The 25,223-nt window shown below is 42.8% G+C and overlaps 1 protein-coding gene across 1 annotated transcript; it reads right to left on the bottom strand.

Annotated features, from left to right (window-relative positions):
- Positions 1 to 4,430: 4,430 nt before the first annotated feature.
- On the bottom strand, positions 4,431 to 24,472 carry DTD1 (D-aminoacyl-tRNA deacylase 1). Its single transcript, XM_084285160.1, has 6 exons — positions 24,370 to 24,472; positions 23,408 to 23,498; positions 20,937 to 21,172; positions 15,322 to 15,419; positions 5,916 to 6,092; positions 4,431 to 5,038 (listed from the first exon to the last, which is right to left on the bottom strand). The coding sequence occupies exons 1-5, from the start codon at positions 24,410 to 24,412 to the stop codon at positions 5,937 to 5,939; spliced, it is 624 nt and encodes a 207-aa protein (XP_084141286.1). The 5' UTR covers positions 24,413 to 24,472; the 3' UTR covers positions 4,431 to 5,038; positions 5,916 to 5,936.
- Between the last annotated feature and the right edge of the window lie 751 nt (positions 24,473 to 25,223).

Here is a 25,223-nt window from a genome sequence, read left to right as displayed (position 1 = left end):
CTAATTATGCAACCAAAAACCATAAAAATGGTTAAAATAAGCAACTGTAATTGCTAAAAAACACAGCTGATGCAAAACTAGAGAAATCATTGTGGTAAATTTGGATCTCCTGTTGCAACAGCATATAAAAATGAACAGCCTGAGATGCTGTTTGTTAAAGAAAACAAGTGGTGCGGTTGGAAAAGTTGCTGTCATTCTCTACAGGTCTTGCTCTGGTTACCCCCATGACACACCACAGCCAGCATAACAAACGCTGTTATAGTTTAATATCATCTGCAGGCTGTCTGAAGCATATCAGCATAAAACTGAATATCCAATTCCTTGCCAATCAGCACAGTGCTGCCAGAACACAAGCAAGGCAAACACTTCTCCTAGCTGCTGGTTGCTCTTTTCTTTTTTTTTTTTTATTAACGTTAAAAAACCTCGAAATACTCAATTATTTTTTTCCATTAGCAGGTTAATGGGAATACATGCAGAGCATACAGAAATGAGAGATCAAAAGCCTTCAAATGTTTAGAAGTGGAAGCTTGAGAGAAAGCCTTAGCAAGAGAGCAGGAGACTAAAATTAAAAATAAAAAGAAAACAAAAAAAAAAAGCATAAAATAAAAATAAAGTATGAAATAGAAAATAAAATAATAAAATAAAATAAAATAAAATAAAATAAAATAAAATAAAATAAAATAAAATAAAATATAAAATAAAATGAATATTTTTGGAAGCACTAGCTTATAGGAATATCCTGTGGCTACCTGGACACAGCCGACCAGCATCATGGGGCAGAGAAGTGGCTGGAGGAGGTGGGGGGGTCTCGTGGCCACTTCTAGGGTGCAGGACAGGAGCACGTCCCCTCCCAAGGGGCTGCGGGGAACAGCCCAGCCTGTATGAGAGGCCCATGGTGCACACAAGGAAGCTCTGTCTCTGCTCTATCTGTAGCCCTGGGACTGCTGAAAGAATTACAGATCTGTTTTAATTGCCAGCCCCTGAATTAATCAGAGCACTTTTGTCAGCACCGCTATCCAGACTTGTTTTCGGCACGCTGTTGAAGCATGGTTTAGAAGGACTCACACTCCCCTAGCTCTGCGGTGTGTCAATATGATGGTGCCTTTCAGAGAAGTGCAATAAATGATGCTGAGACTGAAACCTGTCATCACAGAACCACCGAAATGGAACAGAGAGAGTTAGAGCCAAGGTTTTCAAATGAGATTTCTCTGAGAACCAGCAAATCTGTAAATCAAACCATTTTAATTCAGTGTCCATGCTACCTTCCAAAACTGGAAACTGTGAGCTTGATCAATTAGCCTTTATTTCCACAGTTAGGAGATTTTTGAGCATTTACGTCTATAGCTGTATGTTATATTGCCTTTAATTCAATCGTATTGACACACCGAATCAAAATAATCCAAACGTATTTTCAAATACCTTTGGCCCATCCTAGGAGCATCCCTTAGTCACATTGCCCCATCCTTAAAATCCTACTTTTTAAAGCAACGTAATCCACCAGTACCCGAATTGAGGCATTTGCAAAATGCCTTTTGAAACTGGTTTTTACTGCAGTAATGATTATCTTTTCTGGACGCAGCAATCAATGAAAATTAACAGAAGATTGTCAAAGGTCTCCTAGCAGAATTTCTGGTTACCAAGGAGATTTCACTGGGGATCTTCTGCTGTGAATATAAGGATGAAAGAAACACAAGACCTACAGTAGACAGTACAAGCCAGTGTTTCCATACAGGATGATTTTCAGGCACTCCCTTGTTAGCTGGTATTATAAAAGAGAAGTTAGAGAAAATATTTGTATTCGGATTCATATCATGTCCCAGACACCTGCTGGGAATTTCAATTTTTCAGTTTCAATTCATAAATTCAATGCAACTTTCTTGCAGTCTCGTCTTATCCACAAACGCTACCAAGTGTTTGCAGAAATCCTACTGAGAATATCTTCTGTAATTTTATGAGTGTGTTTGTTATACGGGCAGAATTGCTTGTTAAAATATGACCACGTGGCAGCTGCACAGAGACTACAAATACGTTGAACTCTAAATAACCAAAGCCACAACAAAACAAGAGCCTAATGAGGTTCCTGTGCCTGAGGACAACAGCACTGACCCTCACTTGTCATGTATATGATTTTCACAGCACTCTAATGTTCCCCAGGCATTTCACCTACGAGGATGACTTTTGCCTGAGCTCACAAGGCAGAGCAAGGCAGAGAGCAGCGCCAGCACAGGCAGAAGCAGGAAGGCAGCTCTAAGATTCAGTCAGCATCCTTGAAGTGTTATCAGCAAGGCAAACAGCCACAGGTCATTTGGTTTTGGGGGCGCTCCCCAAAATAACCACCCCGCAGGTTCTGCTGCACAACTTTAACGTGAGGGTGGTCAGTGTGCAGCTGGAGATCAGACACTGAAGGGTCTCTGAAGGAGAAGCCACTTTATTATAGCTATAAAAATTGTCCACGGCCCTCTTTGAGGATCATCTTCTGGCTCTAGCCCATAAATCACAAAGAAGTGAGCTCTGGCAAACACCTCTGCTCTGTGAATCTGGACAGGAAAATGGAGAAAAGACTGTAAGGCTAAATCTGCAATTTATTCACAAATTCTGTCCCTTAGCATTATTATTAAATAAATGTGCTTTTTTGTTAAATAAGGTCATTTTCAGCAATTAAGGGAAGAAAAAAAAAAAAAAAAAGAAGAAAAAAAAAAAAAACTACCATTCCTTCTAAGATCCTCACCTATTTCACAGCCAACAAAAGCCCACCAGGGCACTAGCAGCCAACCAAGCCTAAAAAAAATACCATGCAGAGGAACAGATACAGGAGTTAGAGTCCTTGGGTTTTGCTTCTATAGCTCGCTACAAGCAACAAAAGCCATGGGTAAGATTACTGAGTTTCTAAGCTGTGTAACTGCCCTTTCGAACCAGCCTTTTCCCAGTTTTGCTGTCAGCAGAATAGGGAATAAATTTTTGTTAAATGGCACTTTTAACAGAGCTTGGCATGTTAGGTTTGCACTGAAACCCTGAAACAAGTCACAGTACGTGAAAACACATCAGGCACAGGGCAACAGGAACCATCCCCACGTGTGGACGTCTCCATCCCCACAGACCACAACCACATCTCAAGTTTATCCTCACATCTCCCACATGAGACAGGACAGCTATTGATTGGAGAGGCACAGAAAGTCCACATAATCTGGTCACTCAGGGAAAGTGTGGTTGGGCTGGGAGCCAAGCAGCACGTGCACTCATCTTTGGCCAACAGCCATTGTTTTACCTCTGCTTAAATACAGCCGAAGCTTGCCTCCCCTGGGAATTATTTATGCTTTTTCTTTTCAGTATTTATCATTCTTTTTTTAGCTTGGCTTCTACCTCTCAGGATGCAAGGAGACTGTAGGACTTTCTTCATGCCTTTGTCTTCTTAAGAACAGATTGCAAAGCAGAAGGCAAGATTTCAAAGATGCTGGAGCAAGCAGGAAACTTAAGTTGGATGACACAGGTCTGACACGACTGCTGATGAACCAGCCCTCAACACCTGTGAGGTGGGCATTCCTCTATCTTCCCAACTGAAGGTGCTCTTTGCAGTCAAGTAAGCACTAATGTGCCAACAGCCTAGCGGGCTCCAGTCCCAGGAGAGTGCACCCTGAAGGGACACATCTTGCACCCGGAGATGAAAAAGTCCTGCTTGTGGCAAGGCTGTGGCTTCAGGCAAGCCAAGTTTCATATAACAGCCAGATGAAAAATTATGTACATCCTTAAAGGCAACAGTAAATCTAACATTTTAATCTACCCAGGCTACTCACCACTCCTTTGCGTGGCTTGCAGAACCTTGAGGTTTGTGCATTTTAAAAAGCCGTGTCAGAGTGGTTGCACACTGTGCAGCAATATCAATACATGTCTGGATGAAGAACAACTATCACCAGTGATTTGCCCTTAAAATCACGCAAAGCTTTGATGGTGGCCATGGCAGTGGCTAGTGAAGACCGTAGAACCAAGGCAGGCCAGGAGAATACGCTTCATAAAAGGTACTGCAACCTCTGAAAGTCAAAGATGCAACTGTTTGCACTCTTCCATCTCCCCTGCCTCAGCCTGCCTGAATCTCCCGTGGTTTTAACAACCAGAGGAGAGCAGTTCTGCAGCCTGCTGCTTCCTGACTCCTTCCCAAAACTGTCTGACATAAATGTCAACACGACGCAGTACGCAGAGCAGTTGCTGATGCATTTTGATGACCACCACAAAGTATCGAAAGGAATTACCGTGTTGGAAAGGGTAGATATTTCAGGGCAGAAACCTGACTTCTAAGTTTCCAAAGGAGAGGCGGATGAGTTACATTGGGAGGTGTTTCTTGGCTGTCACTTTTTCTCTGTGTCACCCTCATTGTCACGCACATGGCTATGGATGTGGCTATGCAACAAACACCAACAGGCACTCAGCTAGCATCATTTGTTTAATAAAGTCTTTTCTGGTTTTAAAAAAGTTTACAAGACAGATGTGTTTCACATGATAAACAACTAGTGGCTGATCTTTCCTTTTAATAAATTAACCCATGCAGAAAGACTAGACTGCCTAACTTGGTGTTACAGAGCAGTTGGACAATATACCAAAATACACACAGACCTACAGGCTGCCATGGAAACAGGTAGCACATGACATCAGAGAATGAGAATCAAAGTACAAGCTTGCTTGGATAACTTTCAGAATTCAAGTGTAAGTTTAAGGAAAAACCCTGATTTATTTTTGAAATGGAATTTATGTACTGACAGTGAATGTTCTGCTACAATCTGCCTACAGTCATCCTTTATTCAGCAGTCATGTGAAAACACATACACAAAAATGTTACAAGTCCTTTTTACTACTGATACTACACATTAACAACTGAATCTGATAGCATTGCTTTGGTTGTTTCAATACAGAATGATATAGGTTTCTATTGTCTTGGTTCTGGTTTTCCATTTTCCATTCCTATCCAAAGTCCTCGAAGAATGGTGCTGAGGTGAATGTCTGTTAGGTCTCTCCTCAAGATTCCAGTGTAGCTTTTGTATGAGATACTCTGGAAGGCAAACAAACAGAAACGTTACTGTAGGTAGAGTAGAAAAGTATAGGGTTCCTTCAACTCACATGGACAGAAGTATCTTGACTTCCTGTCACGGCATGAAATTTAATGCTAGGTTGCAACATTTTAGAAATATTCAGCAACCTAGATTTTCAAATGCTGTCAGAAAGGTCAGGCTGATTAAAGCACTCACAAGACATGCAAACTCCTGCCCTCTAAAATGCTCTTGTATCAACACATAACCCAGAAACTGTGGGGGAAAGCTTGTGTTCCTGTAGCATGGCAGTAAGGCCAACAGTTGTTGAAAAACTGTACGTTCTCATTTTAGTTTCTAAGACAACATCCTCCTTCCCAATGCGCCTACTCATCACCAATATTAAAACAAGAGGATACACTGAGGGGAGGGGAGGGGAACTGTAGCTTCCAGTTCTAGTCTGTCTCCAACTTCCAAAATCTTTCCCACTTCCATTGCTAGGGATGATTTTGAGACAGGCAGAGAAACATGACCGTGTATCTCTCAGCACTGAAGAGCACAAAGCAGGATTCTCAGTTAAGTCACTGCTGTGCTCTAAGACCAACCTTTTGGAACTTCAGTCTCAGCCTGAAAACAGTCGTGGCTGGGCCAGATTCAAGACACACAACTCCAGCCAAACACACAACTAGGGAGAGGTTTTCACCCACTTCTCCATTCTGGCATTCTGCTCTGCCAGCTGCAGATCAAAAAGTTTACCCACCAGCAAGATTACCAGAATTTCACCTTTCAACACTTTGAATATAACTCTCTGTAGACTCCAGGTACTGCTTCAGTGAAGTGCCCAGGGTTAGAGACTGCCAAGCAGGAGGACACAACTTTACAGCAGTGTAAAAGCCATACCTGAGGCCTGCTTTGGAGGAGCTAAGGCTCTCTTTCTGAAGACACATCTCCTTCTGCTCCACTGCTTGCGCTGGGGTCGTCCTTGTTACGGGGGGCATTTCTTTCTCTACTTGATTCAGAGGGTACCTTGGTTCTGGTCTTTTCCTTTCTTTGCTGTTGCTTTTCAAGTTTTGTCAGCTATTTACAAAGCAAGGAAAGTGAGAAAACACTTTATGGAATAAAGTCATTTCAGAAGACAGTATTTCTAAAAAATTGTAAATGTGAGCATTTGTAGCACACTGGTAACTTAGATTCATAATAGCTATACACATATCATTGAGAAACGAAAGAAAAAAAAGGCTTAGATTTTCAGGTATTTGGAGAAGACAGTGAATTATCATACACTAACATGACCATAACCCTGAGTGCAAATGAGAACTGTGCATACTCAAAGGACTATCCTCTGCTTTTCCTCTGAGTTCCTTTCCTGCTCAACACAATCTGCCAACATAGAAAAGGATAAAACACAAGGACCAGAAGGGGTGGCTGGATTCCACCAACCTCCTGTTCTGCTTTGGGTCTTAAGTAGTAGTGTCACAGTCTGCAGGTTTCTAACAAGTTCAGGCATCCATTCATACAACGCACTTATTTCTACCAGGAAAAAAAAAAAAAAAGAGAGAGAAAAGAGAGATGAACTTTAGCATCGCATAGGACATAGAATAACCATTTCAAATCAGCTTGGACAAACCCTTCAGCTAACACCACCTTGCCACCTCTCCACAGAGATATTATCAATGCTTCTAGAAAAGACAAACCAAGCTGCACTTAGCTGTCACTGTTACACCTCTTTCCCATTTTTCAGAAGCAGGTTGCAGTAAGTTTTGGGGATGCTACAAACTGATAGTTACTTAAATCACTATGGACACTGCGTGCAGTCCATCAGCTTGGTCAATTTCTGTAATTTTCTGATTTTCTGAAGTGCTTCCATGATGATTCCCCCAGGATAAAGCATACTACTCATAAGTTGTCACTAAATGGCCAGCAGATCTTTTCTGAGGTGAAATCTTCAAGAATCGAGTAAGCGAGATTAAGTGTGTTGATTATGAATTAGACAGGCTTGTGGAAGATGCATGTGAAGATGTAAATCTGCAAGCCACTATGAGCTTTGAGGGCAGAATGCAGAGTCTGGGGAGGATGCACAGCATCCCCTTGTACCTCATGGCACATATACACCATCCTTACATACCTGCACACATGGGCTACTCGGCTGAAACAGAATACATGTATTCTTTGATTTTTTTTTTTCCACAACTAAAACTAGTTTACTTTCACTGTGCGAAATGGCAGAGTGCAATGCATCTATTTAGCATGATCCAGTCCTTGTCACATGCAGATATGGAACAAGCACCCAGGGCATGATACAGGCAATATTCTAACTCACGTGTCTGATAGATGCACATTACTATTCTGCCAACAAGCCTACATAAACAGCACGTGAATGTTAAAAGTGACTGAGAAAGCGAGTGCATCTGCAAGAAGAGAAACAAATGTTTGAGAGCCCTTACTATTAAAGGTGCTAAGCATTGATTAACAGTACTTGCATGATGTCTATGCAGTTGGTTTTTATTTATACAAATGGCACTGGGCTCATTCTGCTGCTGAAACCAGGTTTGGGGTTTCGGAGACCTTCAGAGAACAAAAATGTATTGAAGTGGGAAGGCACGGTACATTAGCTGCAGGCTGCAGAAAGCACAGTTTCTAGGTTGCAAAATATTTATTTGTTCACCTTTAAATACCTACATCATTTATCATTGATGTGTGTACATCATTCCTCCCTGGCCTTCAACCTAACAGTTAGTAACTACAAAGTACATGCAACGCAAAGCCAAACCAGGCAAACCTGTTGCAACAAACCAGTAACCTAAACAGCTGCTGCAGCTGGTACCCCTTTCTTTTTTTCATCCTGGCTCTCAGCAGTGACCCTTTCTCAGCAATAATGGTGCAGAAAAAGTGTCTGGGTAGCACATAGTTTTGTAATGTAACTCCATGAAACAGGAAAATGCACTCCTCTCTAACTAGTGTTCTCTTTCTCATTACTTGAAAGAAAAAAAAAAAAAAGCCTAAATCACATAGACACAATAGTTTAAATTGAATTACCTTTTCCTTTGAGGAGCTAACCCAATAAAGCCAACCCCAGATTTCCCAAACGTGGGAAATAGTGGTGTGTTCACACTGTGAACCTTGCATTATGGAATACAGGATCCACGTAAATAAGATATATTTGTTCATATATAATTTACATGGAGGCAGAAATGGTTCGATATATACTAGCATGCCATATTAGCATTTCAAACGTGCTTATACTGGCCAGTTTCCAAGGTGGTCTTGAGGGCAAGTAGCATGCTAAGACTTCTGAAGTATACATAGTTATATATCTTGGGCTTATAAATTTATTTATGTACATTTAGTCTTAAGTACAAAGGGATCAAATTCTCTTTTGAAATCTCTGTAGTATTCATATTCATATTCTAGAGTAAAAAGTAAGCAACAATTTCTAAAGTTATGACATAAATTTATCACGAAGGACCTCATAAATTACCACTGGTTCTGTAGCTAATTAGTTTGAGAATGGTGTAGTGGAGAAGCACTGATGGCAAACAGAATAACCAGAGAAAAATCCAGATCCATCTTCACACCTAGCTCTGTACCATGCCCAAGACTGTAAGCATGACAACCCAACTAAACCTATTCCTCACATCTTTAATAGATGGAAGAAACAACACCAGGAATAACCCTGAATTTATAGAACAATGCCCATGTTGGCATAATCTGACAGCAGTACTCACACAGCTCAAAGAAAAATGACAAGTTCATTTATATGAGGGGAGAGGATAATTTTAATCCATGTCTTATTATAAAAAAAATTAATAATTTATTGTAAATTATAATAAGTTAAAGTTTGTAAATGAACTGTTTCATCCATCTAAAACTCAAGTAATGCTGAAATAAATTAAGATTTGCGTGTACCTATGGCCATATACACTCATACACATGTTCTCCAGTCTGTGCATGTACCGTGATCAGTCTATAAACCAAAGTTTGGGCACAGAGATGAAATATGTATTTCTCTGTACTCACAAAATAGACTGATTTTCATTATGCAGGCAATAAAAGAATTACACATCTCTTAAGTTTTTCATGTCCTTGCTTATAAAGCGCTTGGTTGATTGAAAAGGACATTACAGAAGCATGCTCTGCCACAAAAGACCTGCCTGCAAGCTGAAAAAAAAATCATGACGGCTCATTTTTTAGTATTACAGCAAGCAACTCTTCAGATACACAATTCCAGCTCAATGAAACGTATCATTAATGCCTTTCATGTAAGTACAGAGTGTGTTGACAGTTATCATCTCATCTTTAGACCTATCATGAGCTGTTTGTGTCTACTGTACCACGATGCTTGCTGGCTAGCTGCGGAGATGGTGCACCTGTATGGGAAACACCTAACTCTACATCTAAAATCCTAAATTAAGGCTGTGACCTCTTGGAAGGCTCCTCAGCATTCAAAGTGTGGCCCTCTTAGAGCAGATGCACTGTCTTGTAGCAAAAGCACTGTGTCTGCTGATGATGCAAAGCTGAGCGGTCAGCAGCGTGAGAAGGCTGAGGAGGAGGCAGACAGCTGGAGCGAAGCACACCACAGCCAAACCCTGTCGACCCCACCAGCACACAAAGAAGGAAGAGAGGCCAGTAACGCAGAAGAATGGAAGCTTAAAATGGCAAGGACCAGCAGGAGGAAGAGACTTCCCCCAGGCCTGAGGTGCCCTGGCAGAACTGCTCCACTGCTCTGCACGCTGAAGATGAAGGACAGGTCACACCAGAGGAGATGGTGGGGCCAACTAAGCCAGCCCAATCTGCTCCCTGAGTAACTACCAGTGTGACGGGTGATAGTAGTGGGTGACCCTCTTCTGAGAGGTACAGGGAGAAGCCTGCTCTTCTAGGGTCGGATGGGGTCTGTCTGTCTGAGGAGAGAAAAAGCATCTTTAGTTACAGGCAAAGAGGGCTTTAAACTACAGCTGCTGGGCACAGGGAATGCTGGTCAGCATCAGCAGTGGCTGCTCAGAGAAAAGAAAAGGAGCTGAGGTCAGTGAGAACACGTTAAGAGCAGTAGTCAGCTTCCTTAGGGCCCAACTTAAAGGCCTCTTCACAAACAAGAAAGGGGAGCTGGAATTTTAGCCCTGTCTCAGGGCTACGATACCACAGGCCTCAGTGAGGTGTGTGAGGTGAGCTGAGATGGGTGGCTACAGGCATTGAGGAGGGACAGGCAGGGAAGGAGAGGAGGGAGGTAGGCCTCTACGTTAGGAAGGGTCTTGATGGCGTGGAGCTTAGTTATGGTGATGGAAGGGTTGAGTGCCTTTCGGTAAGGGAAATAATGTGGTAGGAGCACGTTATAGACGACCTCATCAGGATGAAGAAGCAGACAAAATATTCTATAATAATTTAATTCTACAGTAATTTCATGATAAATTATTGAAAGTCACTTGGTGAGCACTGCTGCCAGCTCCTTCAGTTGCATCAGGGAAGGTTTAGATTGGATATTGGGAAGAATTTCTTCAGGGAAATTGGGCAGGCACTGGAACAGGCTGCACAGGGAGGTAGTGGAGTCACCACCCCTAGGGATATTTAAGAGACACGTGGGTGCGGCACTTAGGGACATGGTTTAGCGTTGGAGTGCGTAGGGTTAGGTTGATGGTTGGACTTTATGATCAAAAGGGTCTCTGCTGACCTAAGCAATTCTGTGACCTGTGTGTAGTGCGGTTATGTCTGCAGAAGCACTGAAACATTCACATTTATAACACAAGACCAGACGTCCTCTGCATTGAGCTATGAACATACCACAGACAAAAATATGGGCACAGGATTAGAATCAGGACCCCTCAAGCCCTTAAGACAGCCTTACGTACAGAAAAAACAGGAGTAACAAAGCCTGAAAAATCACGCAAAATAATTTCAGATGTAAACCTGCAAATGCTGATCATTTTATCTAAAGCCACAGTACCCTGGCATGACTTCCATGTTATGACTTTGGCAAGAATCACAACCCACAAACAGATCAGTTGTTCAGAAACTACTAGCCAGCAGTCAAAATCTGTGCTTCGCCTCTCTGGGGAATCAGTATCTGGTCTGAGCCTGCTGCTGAATTTCCTAAGCATGGAAGAAGTCAGAAAGATCTTGAAATATCTCAAGTGTCCAAGACCATCTTCCTCATGACAATACACAAAAATACAAGTCTTCAGTCCACAGAAACTAACTTTTCTTATCTGCCGTTGCAATACAGATATTCTACACTGCTGGGACACTGCTGATAAACAAGACATTTTGAACCATGTGGACACTGCTTCCTTCCCAACAGATTGTCTGAAATACAGAGCAACAGTTTTGGAAAAAGGTCAGAATTTACATTTGATTTGACAGCTTCTTTGGCACATCCTAGCTTGATGTAATTTAATAGTACATCACAGGCATGAAAAAAAAAATGAAAATTAAGTAATTATAGTGGAAAGCTGGGCTGCTCTTTGAAACGTTTCACTATTCAGAAATGTCTGCCATTCCATCAGCTGTAATACTATCATACATTACTTTTGAAACCAATTTGCTGTAGGATGAACATGTGAACTAGCACAAGAAGTCCCCCACTTGAAAATGCTAATAATTCTCTGGGTTGTTTGTTTTGCTCAAGTTAATTTCCCACATCCTAAATCTCCTCTCTGTCAGTCTTGCTTGAACAAACAAATACATCCAGCGTTCCTGATTTTCTGTGATCAATGTGTACACAGAGATTGATTTCTGCTCTCCAGACAGCTTTTCCTTTATTTACCCATCAATAACACCAGGAAAAAGTGAATGACACCATTGGCAGAATTGTTCTGTTAGCAGTCTGCCAGAAAATCAGTGGCAGTACTCATGTTTCTGGAACCACAAGATGATTTGCAGATGTATGTTTTAAATTTCAGTAGTTGTGTCCAAGCCGCTACGATTTCAAACCTCAAAGTAAAAAATGAAGAGAAGGAGAGGGGAGGGATTACAACAACTTTAAGGACAGGCTACATTTCCAAAAGAGACAAATCCTTCAAACTATCATAGGGTCACTACAAATAAAGCAGTTTAGTACTAATGTCACTAAGCGATGACAGCACTGAGATAAAATGGTTATCAGAGTCCTACTGCAAAAATAAAGCCACTGAAAGGCTGTGGCACAAAGACTGTCTCACAGCCTGCTAAGAAGGCAGCAGATCATCTAGTATTTTCCTTTTCCTTTCCACATATCTGTACCTTAGTCTTATGATCAAAGCATTATCAGCTTTTTTTCCTTAAGAAGAGGGCAGGATCCTTTAGGCCTATGAGCAGCTCACGCATGGCACTGCATACTTCATTTTGTTCCTAAAAGAAATGTAAGCAGCATACAATCAAGTTACAGTATCTGTAACTTCAGCCTGAGGCAAGAAAAGTGGTACCTGCTGTTCGTAAGTTAGCCTGGTCTAACTGTCCTCCCAGGGGCTTGGAAAAATTCCCTAGCAGAGGAGTTTATCCCTGCGTGGGGATATCCCCACTTGTTCTCCTCCCCATTCTTTATCACCAGTGATACTGATAACAAGCTGAGCTCTCTTTGGTTCATTTTTCTCACCAAAACTTCTGGTATAAGAAAATGAACTCTTAGGTTTCGTGTTTGTTTAATAAGTAAGCTCAGCATAACTGGAAGAAGGCAAATATCAAAGAGGCAACACAACATCTAGGAAAAACGTCAGCTAACAGAGTTCAGAAGAGGACTGTACTTTATTTCTCATATGGTGCATATGTCAATGTGGGAAGGAAATAAAACTAGATTAAAAAGAAAAATCAGGGAAAATCCATTCCTCCTGCAGATGGAGGTCATCACCATACAGCCATTTACCATAGATTAGGATCACAAAATATTCGACACCAGCTGCATAAGTACAATGGTACTGATCACACAATACTAAAACAATCTCCATCCTTCCCCAAAACAAAAACACAAGCTGAAGCAATACCCTCTTGGGGGAACCAAAACACCTTCACACTTGTGGTTTGTTTTTTTCCACTTGTGTCCATGTCACTTCCCCTAACACTTCTTCCCACTTTTTTTCCATTTGGCTGCTTCTACTAGCTACAAAATCCTTTGAAACAAGCCACGTTATCTCTTTAGCTTTCCCCAACATAGGATATAAAAATACAAAGCACTCTGGGCATTGCTAACCTAAACTCAGCAATGATCACAACAAACTTAACTGAGATAGCACAGACATCTTTTGTCTTGGTGCCTACCTCTGCAATTATCCAAATGGATGCATGCAAATTCAAAAAGGGATTACCCAAAAATTGCTTCATAGGTTAAGGTTGGAAACTGCAGTGCCTGTGTTTTGTACTAGATCATTAAGAAAAATCCTTTTGTTTCCTGCATCGTAACTGCAAGAAATACCCAATCTACCCTCGCTGGAAGACTTTTCAGAAACACTTGATCTACCCTCACAGACGATGTAGGAAATGTAGAACAGTTCAAACGGGAGATCAAGGCACACCATTGCTCTGCCATCCACATATCTACAAGTTATATTTTCCCAGCAAATCAGCAGCAGCTCCATTCCTCCGCAGGGGAATGTGAGTGCTTACATCTGCTAGCCCTTAATCCAAAGACAGAGCTGCTGCTGCTCCTAATTACGTATGGCCTGGGCTGTGAACTCTGTGCTACAGCTGTGAGAGTACAGACAGGCAGAGAACGGGTGTGTGTAGCTCTTTTAGGGGCTAAAACATCACAAAAGGATGCAGAGCAGAATTTGAAGATAAAAAAAAAAAAAAACTCCAAAACAATATACCCTAGCTATTTAAGGCAACAAAAATAAACAGCTGCATGCTGTTAGCAGCTTGTTAGCTTATACAATTTTAATTCCAACGCTTTCTCTTCTCAAATGCTTTAGCCATACATGCCACATCAGTAGGATTGATCCACCTGCTGCTAATCACATATGGTCTCATCACCAGTCTGAAGAATTGAATGATTTTACTGCAACTGATCCTTTGCTCAGCATTGCAGTACAGATCGCTGATAGAGACCTTCTGCCATTTAAACAGAAAGACTAAACTGAATCTCAAAAGTTCAGATTAAAAGTAGGCAAATGTGGAATAATCCCAGAGCAGAATCAGATGGGTTTTGTTATCTTGGTACAGACAACATTCCTCTCTTCATACACACAAATAAACAACAGCAAACAGGAAGAAAAACATCTGTGACCACAGGAAACAAGATAATTGGGATGGATTTAAACTGCAGAAGTGTAACAAAGACTTAGCCTAAGATTCAAGCTGTAAAGCCCTGTAAAAGATTACCCCATTAAGCACTGGCATCTCCATCCCTGGAGGTTTTTCAGAATCCAATAGGCAAACCCCTGACACTTGCTCTGGCTGGCCTGGCTGTTGTGCAGGGTGACAGAACTGCTTACCTCCAGCTAACAACAGCATACACATACTGGTAAAACTTCTTCCTTGCCCAAACACTGAGGGAGTTGGAGAAGGTGACCTACACAGGTCCCTTCCAACCTCAACTTCTCTGTAATTCTGTAATTAGGGGAATTGTATATGAGAAGCTAAATAGTCAGAAATACCAAATAGCAAAATGCCAATTAAGCTGTTACATTAGCACTAGGATAACTTGATTCTGTTCTGTCTGATGTTCTCTACTCAGTGCCTACTTTCGTCCTTAAGATAGCTCAAGGTAAAGTATTTGTCAGTATAGCACTGCTTTCATCAGTTACTGTTATGAATACCTTTAATTAAGAAAATTAATAGGTTTGAGATATGCAAAGGGAGTTTATCTAGAAGATATTACTTCAGCTTTTAGCTAGTCTGTTTATGCAACATGACGTTCAAAGACACAGTGAGCAAGCAAAGGAAGTGCTTTAAATCACCATGTTGATTGCTCTTGTGTACCCTCTCCTGGTGCCTGTGAGTTGGGTTGGTTTTGTTATTTATTTTCTTGATGTAATTTTTTTCAGTTGACAACCTCTTTCAATAGTAAGAATTCATAATTTTAAGGAGAAACTACAGTATAAGAGACGATGCTTTAGACTGTCCCATGTTCTTTTCCCATTGGGCTCCAAATGCCTTATGTATGGTGGTTTTTTTTGAGCTATGTAGAATTCCCAGGAGACGCATAATTCCCTGTATTTTCCAACCTCTGTTAGAACAAAAGAGGGAAAAACAGAACAGCGTGCATGAACACACAAACTCTGAAGAAAGAGCTCTGCTGCCACAGAGTGCCTTACATGCCAGTATTCCCAAGTACACATAAAGGCAGATGTATGAATTCACAGAGGAGGCACAGCCCCATACATCTGCCCTTTCCAGGCTCGTTTACCTGTTTAGGGTCGACAGCGGCAGCCGGGGACTCCAGCTCTATTGTTACAGGACCGTCATTCTGGATGTGTACCTGCATGTAGGCACCAAACTTGCCGTCTGAAAAGGATAGAGACAGAAGTACTGAAAGGGTAACATGTACCAAAATCTTTCCCAAATGTGCTACTTAAATAAGCGATAAGTAAATAAAGCACAGCCAATTAAGGAACTGCAGAAAGTTACTAAGAAAAAAGTCTACATGCACTCAGCTTTGTGCTCTGATATTCAGAGACAACAAACATACAGCAAAGTACAGAGATGTCCACAAAACAGAACAAGTCCACAGATAATCACACTTCAGGTGAGGCAGGACACTTCTCGTAGGCAGGAGATAAAATTGTAAAGGATGTAACAGTTAAGTCTAGGGATCCAGTCCAGCTAATAAGCTGAAGTTTTGAAGAAATCTTAAATATGGGCAAAGGGTTAAAAAAAAAAAAAAAAAAAAAAACCTATTCTGAAGCACTACTTTGGGACATCAGTTTGCAGGGCAATCCCAATCTGATACAGTAATTTCTATGCTCCTGTCTCCAACCTAGGCCATTCTTTGTAGGAGTTTGGTAAATAGCTTTTGAAATTTATTTATTTTTTGAAAGAATACTTTTTAAATAGCTCTCTGTAACCGTATCCTCCCTCTCCCGTACTTTGCTCATGAAAAAGGACAGCCATTCACATTTCCCATGCACACTTGGACCTAAAACAAGCAAACAAAATCCTCCCTAGCACCTTTCTTCAAGGCTGAGAAAGTGGTAGAGAAGCCATCACATCTACTAGAAGCCTCACAGCACTCCCAGGTCACAGCACTTTCTACCTTAATTGTCTCTGCCTCAGAACTGCATTTGAGGGACATCTTTGTAACAGCTCTCTCCCGTTCTCCTCACACTTAAACTTCCAGTCTTTTGACCCAAGGAGAATTCACCTCAGGTCAAGGTGAAGCACTGCTCAGAGAGTTTAAGATTAAGAGCTAATGGAAACAGTACTTAAAAGCAGAAAATGCTGCCCTCCTCTGTGGCCTCTCTCTCTTCCAGATCTTCCTCTCAGCGCCTTGCAAACACCACAGTATGAAAGGCAGAGCAGGCTTCAGTCGTGGCAATCTCATTCTCTTAAGCAATTTAAAAAGCCATCCAAATGGGAATTTCTTCACGTACTCCAAAATTATTGCACTCATTCCAAAATGTCTTGTGGGCCACCACTCGCCTCCATCTTCAAACTACTGATTGCAAACTATATATTACAAAGTTGATCTTGTTCCTAGAAGCAGCTGCCACCCCTCCTTACCAAAAAGTGATGTGTCCTGTAGTTTCAGGAACTACAGACCCTGTGCAGCGTGTGCCTTCCTTGTAGGATGCTTCTGGCCTTTTGTGCTGGCAGCTTCTCTATACAACAAAACTAAAAGGTTCTAGCGGTGCACCAGTTAGCCTGGCTCTTTTCAAAAAGTGGCCTCACTGTAATACAGTTCTTATTCTCTGCAGCTTGGGGGTCTGGTCTTGCCTGAAAGAACAAGAGAAAGCTAAAAACTAAATTCACTTCTTCTATCAATACCCAATTCATCATTCATCATTCTACAGCAGTATCTCCCCCAGTGCTGGCTGCCGGTGTCAAAAACTTGCTCCTGCCTTCTTTCCCTCGTCCCAACGTCAGCAGTAGTTTCAGTATCAGGCACTTCACACAGGCTTTCTGAGAGGGCATTTATCATTTTTGTGTTTTGGTTTCCTGAAAGTTGAGACACAAGCCTGACTCCTCCTAAAACAGCCAACATGTGTGGTAGTGCACCATTTTGCATTCACCTCAGAGCGCAACTCTGTGGTACTTGGGCTGAAAGGCTGCAAAGGAGCTGAGCTGATTGTTGTGCCCTTTCATGCAATTTCTGAAACTCTGATGGAGACAAATCCCTCTTCTGCACAGGACTGCAAAGAAACTGAGGATTTGATCTCTTCCATCTCTGTCCCAAGGCAAAATGAAGCCTCTCTGGACCGATTTCATATTTCAGTCAGAAAGAAAGGAGCTGAAAGAATCCACTCTCCTACCATGTCACTTGTTATCCTGGTAACTTTGGGTAAATTTATCCCACACGTGGTCCTGTAATGTCCATGGGAAACACTAGCAACTTACCCCTGAATACTATTTCTTTTCCTGCTTTTTATACCACAATGCTCTTCAAAGTAGTAAGCAATTTTAAGACTTCTTAACTGATCGAGTCAGCTCCTTGCAGCCTCCTCTGCAATAAAACAGGATCCTATAAATGACAAGTTTATTCTGCTGGCCACCCATCTCTTCAAATTCCTTTGCCCTTAGACTCTGGCACACGCCTTCTTCAGAGGCAAAGAGGATTTTTATCATCTGAGCTGCGAAAGACAAGACAAACCTACGATGTAAAGACTTGAAAATGAAACATAATACACTTTCAGAATATTTTTTGGACGTATCTCCAGCCTCATGACCTAGAAATTTCACACTGATTTTATTCAGAAGTTACTTCTAAGCTTGTCTATTTGGAAAGTTATTCCTAATTAACCCCATGTGAGTAACCTTGCTCCAGATAAGCGCACTTTATTCCAAAGTGGCAACGCTCACAAAGGGAATTGATCCAACAGAATAATTCTGCTTTCATCCTGCACCAGACCTTAATCTGAACTAACCTCCTTGTTGTGGAAAAGTCCTCCCACATTGCCTCAGATCTTGCTATTAAGGCAGGGAGATGTTTCACACTCTTTGCCACGCTAATCCTCACTGCCTCAGAAGATTAATCCACATTCAGGACAGAGAGGGAAGGTCTGACCCGCAAGAAGAAGCCTTGTGTAGGCCTAGTTTTTGGATACTAGCTTGTGCAGAGCGCTCAGACCTGCATTCACCAGCTCTGTTCCTCACAGTGAACTGAGGTATTTACGAATTAATTAAGAATTAATTCCACAACAAGAAGTGTCAAATCAAGAGTAGCACTGATTTCTGATGCACCCTTCTCTCCTTTCAAGATACCGTTTGTCAAATGTTCCCCTGCTCGGGGTGTGAGAGGATAGTTTGCACTTCTCTTTGGGGACCACTGGTCACTCTTAACTCCCAGTTGGCAAGTTCCAGATAAACCACAGGCCAGATGGAGGAGTTGCCTGCCCCAGCATGTGTAGTACCTGAACTTCTGACAGCCAGATGAGACTAGGGAAACAACAGCAGGAGTAGAAAACACAAGGCTCTTAAGCAATACAGCAACACATTCAGGAGCCTTTGACTCAGGTACACAAATACCCTTTTAAATAATGAATTGATTCTTCTAAAAGGCATTAAGCGTATTTGCAAGATCAAAGGGAAAGCCACCTGCACCAACCCAGAGAATCAAACTCTAATCTTCCAGTGACTACAACTGCATGTGTGTGGAAGTTTATGTGGAGGGGAAATATCCGAGGCCACATTTTGGAGACAGCAGGCAGAGCCTCACGCTGATAAACTAAGCCTATTTTAATAGCCCCTCAGCTCATGCATCAGCGCTCCTTCCCAGGGCACCCCCATTACCTTTTGTAACCTAGTGGCACGCAGGACAGACACCAGGCTCTGTTTTTGTTATGTTTTTGGTTTTGTTACAACTTTTTCAGTGCAGAATTCAGTGCATTTGCATGTCGCACTAAATCACAGCCCAGGCATCACAATTGCAAAAATCTCTATTTACTCCTGAGCAGTCCTGCTCGCATGTGGCCAGCCAGCGTGCAAAGGCTCCATCTTTTAACCCACCTCAGCTCAGGGGAATTGTAAACTCCGCTGCTACAACCGCATGGCTTAGCCTGCTATCCCAGAAACTGCCAGGCTACAGAAACCTTGCACCCACAAATCAATAAAGAAATGAATAGCAGACAAACAAAAAACACTGGCAAAGCAACTGGCACAACAGAAACTTCAATTGTAAGAGACTAACAGGCTTGAATGCAGCCCAGTGCAGGCTGGAACAAAACAGAAATAAAGCAAAATGGTAAATTAACAGGTGGTTCCAGTGCTGAAAGCAGTTTCAAATGCATGTGTTATCTGACACAGTAGCACAGGCAGCCACTCTGGCATTTCCAAATCTATGTTTTCAGCATGAAAAAAAAGAACAGAAGCGAAGGCTGGCTTTGAAGAAAACATTGGCAATCGAGTGCCAAGATATGGGCACTCAACAGCAGTGGCTATTCATTTCAGGAGTACAACTTATTCACTGAAAAGAGAAGGTTAAAAAGTTGCTGTCAGAATACACAAAATGCTTGAGAAACAGAGCATTTTCCAAATCCCAAGATGTTAAAGATAAAGATGTTGATATGTAAAGATGTTGATATGATCAATCTTTATGGACCTTGTTTAAGTGAAAGAAGCAAGTCCATACCTGCTTTTACTTTACCCAGACAAAGGGGCCCAACTTAATCAAATCTTACCAGAGCAAATTTTATTCCCATTGGCTTCCCAGGAAGTTCTGTTATCAGTTTCAGAGGCACAGGAATGGGTCCTAACTTAATCACAATTCAACAAAAGATAAAAATTCAAAAAGCACACGCTCTGAATTCATTAGACGAGAAGTTTTTTGTTACGGACCAAAAGGAATGCATGGAAGGGGTGTAAGAAGTGCACTCCTTATCACCAGCAAAGGGTGCCTGGAAGAATATATCAAGCTATTGGAAAGTTGACATAAGACAAGCATTTTATGCACGTTTCACTGCACCTCCTTGGAAAACACTTCTTAGTAACGGTACCTTATCTTTCATCTACAGTCAACACTGAGGTTAACCTCTAAACCTTCCCCCAGCTATTTTTCTGCCTTTTTTCCCCTTTTCCCTCATAAGGAAAGTAAGGCTGACCATACCATGATCTCAATTTTTCCGCTTCAGTCTATTAATAACCTCCATTAAAAAAAAAAGTCCTTCTACACTCATCTTCTGGACAACCATATCAAAAACTCAAGTCTAAATCTGCAAATGGATGGAAAGCAAACAGAAAAGATTAAAGGTGGATAAAGCACAAATGCAAAGGGAAACCAGGCATTTTCTGGTAAAGAGAAAACTGTTGCATAAATGGCATATAGATGAGGAAAGAGAGTCTACATCAAACGCTGTTTTCAAGCAGCACATTACACCTCCCACTGTCTTCATTATCACTTACCAGAACGCAAAAATAAAGTGACAGATTGAGATGCACTGCCCATCACACGCCGGCAATGCCTTCCAGCCTGGCCAACCACCTAGCCCTCAGAAGAAATGCTTGCCCTGGGTGAGTCTGGCACCAGGACATCCAGCCTTTGAGCAACCCCAGAGCTCATTCTCATGGCTGCAGCCTCCCTGGGTTATGTGGTCGGTCACTGCTCACGCTGTACATCTGACAACAACACAGGAACATCTAAACATCAAACTGTTCCAGAGGAACACCAAGAAATGGCTTGGCTAGAGGAAAGCTGGACTGATCACCCCATCAGGCTGCTTGTAAATGCACTGTAAAACTGCTCATCTATCGCTGCATAAAGACAGCTGCTTTGCAACACAGACACTCACAGAATAAGGTAACAATCACAGAAGAACACACAAATGAGGTCTACTGGTCGCATCAAGGACCTTACCAACCTTTCACCCTTACCTTTAATAAGCTCTGGTTTGTAGGCTTTTCTTAGCTGCTCTAGGAAGTTGTTATAAAAACTCTCCGCCTGCTCTGTGGGCATTGCCATGTGGTAGTCGGGTTTGTTTCCTTTCAGGATGCACTGGAGAGTAAACTGGCTCACACACAACACTTCGTACTGTTTATCCATCACACTCTTGGACCAGTGTTTCCCACTTTCATCTTCAAACACTCGCAAGTTTAAGATCTTTCGAACCCTAGAAGGAGAAAAAGATTTACAAAATTTCTAAATTGTCCCATGCAGGATCAACGAGTACAAGTAATACGTACCACACAGGAAGAGATAAAGGGGATGGCAGATGCACATTCATTCTGCCTCCACGTAACAGATCCCTTTATCCTTTCCTTCCTAAACCACAGAAATATCCTCACATTAGGTAGAGCCGTAACAAAGAAAGTCTTGCACACAGACATAATATTATCTGACCATTAATTAACATCTTCCGTCTTTTTGTAGAGAACGAGATCAGGACAGAACGACTGCACATCCATCACAGGGTGCCATAAGATGGGATAATAAGCCAGAAAGCCTATTCTTTACTATCTGATTTTACGAGTCACAATGTTATTTAACAAGTAGAGCTTTGGCAATTTATTCCTCCTACTGCACTGGGAAATCACACTCATTATGAAATGAGATCATCCTGAACTATGGTTGTTACCAAACATGATTCACACACACTCCTCCAGCTTGGTCTCCCACTAGCATGCATCCCAAACCAGATGCCACAAGCCCTGCAAGGAAAGCACTTCTCCATCAGGACCAAAAGAAAAGCTGGGAACAGTGCAGAAATAGAGGGAGCAGCAAAGTGGTGACCGGGATTTGTCATTTAGATTTGCATTAGGGCTGATGTTTGGATGTGGGGGCCAGAAAAGACTGGTCTGAATGCTCAAAGAGGACAAGGACAAGGGGCCTTTCACAAATGAATCCTAAAAAGCAGCAGGCAGATGTACAACCCAATCAATGGTTGGACTTTGATTACAAGAGTGAACGCATGCTACTCTCCAGTCTTTAGTTTCTTCTTTTAGCTTCTCCACACCTGCAGCATCTGCCAAGTAAAGCACATCAAGTGCAAGTATTTCAATCGCAGCCATCAGCCAGACATTTTACCTGCACAAGAGGTGAGGCAGGTAGCATAAAGTAAAGGTGAAACTTTATTATGGGCTAGCTTCAGGCTTTGCCACCACTAAGGCACAGTCACAGAAAAATATCCCTGCCAATTTGTGCACGTCAAAGGCAAACAGAAACAGCTTCTGAATGAAGCACAGTTAGAAGCTTTGAAAGGCCTGGCACATAGGTTTAAATTATCATCACAGCTGTGTTTTAATGAAAAAGGTATTTGCTGTTTCATCTACAGGATTACGAAAGTTTCCTTTAATAGCACTTGAAGAGCCTGGTTAAGCTGATTTCTTGTTATTTGTTCTTTTCAGATGCCGGCTTCCTGCCTTTTCTGCGTCAGCCATCCAAACATCCTGGCGTTGCGAGCACGGTCGTTGGTGATCACCCACTTGCAATATTCAAAAGCATCTGTCATTCACCAAGGCAGGAATGAGAAAAAACAATATATTAAATGCCACACACCGAAGAGACAAACAGAAAGGCAAGACACTGGAGCATGTCTTGATTAAAGTGTCTTCAGCTTTTCTGCCATTTTCCATGAATTTCCTAAGACCTTCCGACCTTCAGTTTGCACCCTCACATTGTACTTTCTCTTCCTTATCTGCTAAGCATTGTTCTCACCTTCACTTACATTCTCCACTCTTCACTGTCTTCCCTCTTCTTGAATTATCTGTTTCTTCTTTGTCTTTATATAAACTGAGATCAGCCCCAGAACACTAAAAAGCCTGAAGGAGACAGAATAATCGCCTGGAGAACTCTCTCTTGTGTTTGGTGGCTGAATTGAAATATTTTGCGGCCATGGAAGGGATGGCAGAGACAGGCCTCCAGGCTGCCAAAATTGATTCATCTTTACAGAAAAATAACTGATGGGATTTTCCAGTCTTTTGGAATAAGAGAATTTGTCAGGCACAAACTAAGAGTTTGAGGTTTCTGATATATACCATGCTTGAAGGATGGAGTCCTCTAGGGTAAAACTCTTAAAAGTAAAAAGGTCAGACATTCAAATAAGGGAGATAAGGAAAAAAAAAAAAAAGAAAATGTTGATTCTTCCTCTTCTTTACAAAAAAAAAAAAAAAAAAAAAAAACATAGACAGGAATTGAAAAACTTATTTTCTCAATGGGACATAAAAAGAAAATGCCAACTAAAAAAAACTGCATTCCAGGTAAAATCTGAAGAGGAACTAACACTGGCAAAGCTGTGTTTCCCAACAGGAGTGCCTCATTTCCTTGACTAGCAGCATAGGCGTTACTGATTCAGAGTCACGAATTTACAAATAAAAGAGTACAAGGCAAAAGGAAATACATGACTTACATGTGCTCCAGTTCTCTTTGTGTGTCTTCCAATGAAATACCCAGCAGCACACAGAGGCCTCGTCCTATTGAACTTATTTGCTCACCACCCACTAGGGAAGAGGTTAAAAAAGAGAAAAAAGATTAAATGCATTATCTCATTTTGTGACACAGGTAAGTATTAATTTCAGCTGTACAACCACCACAGAAAACATCATTCTGAACCCTTTTTATCAGTCTTATTTTTACTAGAGAGTAAGGCATTGGGATGGGTTGCCCAGGGAAGTGGTGGCATCACCGTCCCTGGAGGTGTTCAAGGAAAGGCTGGACGTGGTGCTTAGGGACATGGTTTAGTGGGTGACATTGGTGGTAGGGGGATGGTTGGACCAGGTCTTTTCCAACCTTAATGATTCTGTGCTATATACGGATAATTCTTCACTGTGAGGGTGGTGAGGCACTGGCACAGGTTGCCCAGAGAAGTTGTGGATGCCCCATCCCTGCAGGTGTTCAAGGCTGGGCTGGATGGGGTTTGGGCAACCTGATGTGGTGGGTAGCATCGCTGTGTGTGGCAGGGGGCTTGGAACATGCTGATCTTTGATGTCCCTTCCAGTAAGGTATCACAGAAGTCCTCCAAATGCAGGGTCTCAGCAGTGAGGCACCCGCTCACCACACTCACTTCACCATTTAGGAACACCGCACACAGCCCACAACCGGCTCAGCAGCGCTACCGAGAGGCACCAGGACTCCCCTCAAACGCAAAAATGCCCCCCCCAGTGACTTATATCCGCGAATTCACCCCATTTCCCCACGGCTCCCCACACAGCCTGAACGCTGAGCGAGGTGTGTAAGGGGAGACACGGAGGGGGGGGAGAGAGAGAGGAGGAGGAGGCGGGGGCGGGCGGAGCGTGGCGGGGGCGGGCGGAGCGCCTCCTCCTCTGCCCCCCGCTCCGTGTCCCGCTGTCGGTCCCGGTGTCGCCCACTGACCTGTGACACTGGCCTGTGCCACCCGCTGGACGATGGCCTTCATGGTGGCGCAGCGGAGGCCCGGATCGGGGAGGCTGCGGCGGCGGAGCTGGGCAGGGGAGGCCCGAGGGGGGGCTGGCAGCGTCCCCTGGCGGGGCGGAGGTGCTGCGGCAGCCCTGGAGGGGCGCCGAGGGTGGTGCCGATAGGGAAGACCCTAAAGGAAGCCCCCAAACCCTGGGTTTTAGGGTTTTAGGCGAGGAAGCTGCTGGGAGGTACCAGCAGCCTTCCGTAGGAACTCCCTCTGTGGGAATACGGTGTCTGTAGGTGCCCAGGAAGCTTCTTCTTGAAGGCTTCTTGAGGAGGTGGTAGGTGTAGGAACAGGGGAGCCAGTAGTTAAAGTGTGTCTGTAAGTTGGAGGCAATGCAGTATAAAAGCCCCTGGGGAATTTGGGGTGGGGCAGCTGTGTGTATAAACGCCCCCTACAAGACAGGCTGGAGGGCTGGGAAGCAGCTTTCTATACACCAAGGTGGCATCTGCAGTCTGTGGGGAGGCTGTGTAAAGATCAGCAGCAAACAGGCATCCTCCTAGAAAAGGCCAAAGGGAAAGGGGGAAGCCTCTGTAGAAACAGGGAGGTGTCTGCAAGGGCAGGGGCAGTCCCCACAGAAAGGAAGGTCTGCATATGCAGGGGATGCGGTCAGCTTCCTTCAGATGGGAGGCAGCATACAGGAGAAGCCCCCAAAAAAAGGAGGCTATGTCCACAAGGACATGGGGGCAACCTTATAGAAACAAAAGTTACAGTCACAGCAGTGGGAGGCAGCATGTGAAAGGATTAGGGATACCCATATATGAACAAGAGCCTGGCAGAGGCAACCTCC

The sequence above is a fragment of the Netta rufina genome, assembly GCF_964035555.1.
Source record: "Netta rufina genome assembly, chromosome: 3".
NCBI classification, from domain to species: Eukaryota; Metazoa; Chordata; class Aves; order Anseriformes; family Anatidae; genus Netta; species Netta rufina.
Note: the sequence above shows the minus strand (reverse complement) of the source record. Positions and strands in the feature narration are given on the sequence as shown.

What these genes read in the sequence shown, in the direction of transcription:
- DTD1 (XM_084285160.1), bottom strand. Translation starts at nt 24,412, where the DNA reads ATGAAGGCCATCGTCCAGCGGGTGGCACAGGCCAGTGTCACAG. An exon ending in GGCACAGGCCAGTGTCACAG is followed by an intron (nt 23,499 to 24,369) that starts GTCAGTGGGCGA and finishes CCTCTTCCCTAG; the next exon opens with TGGGTGGTGAGCAAATAAGT. An exon ending in CAAACCAGAGCTTATTAAAG is followed by an intron (nt 15,420 to 20,936) that starts GTAAGGGTGAAA and finishes TATCCTTTTCAG; the next exon opens with ACGGCAAGTTTGGTGCCTAC.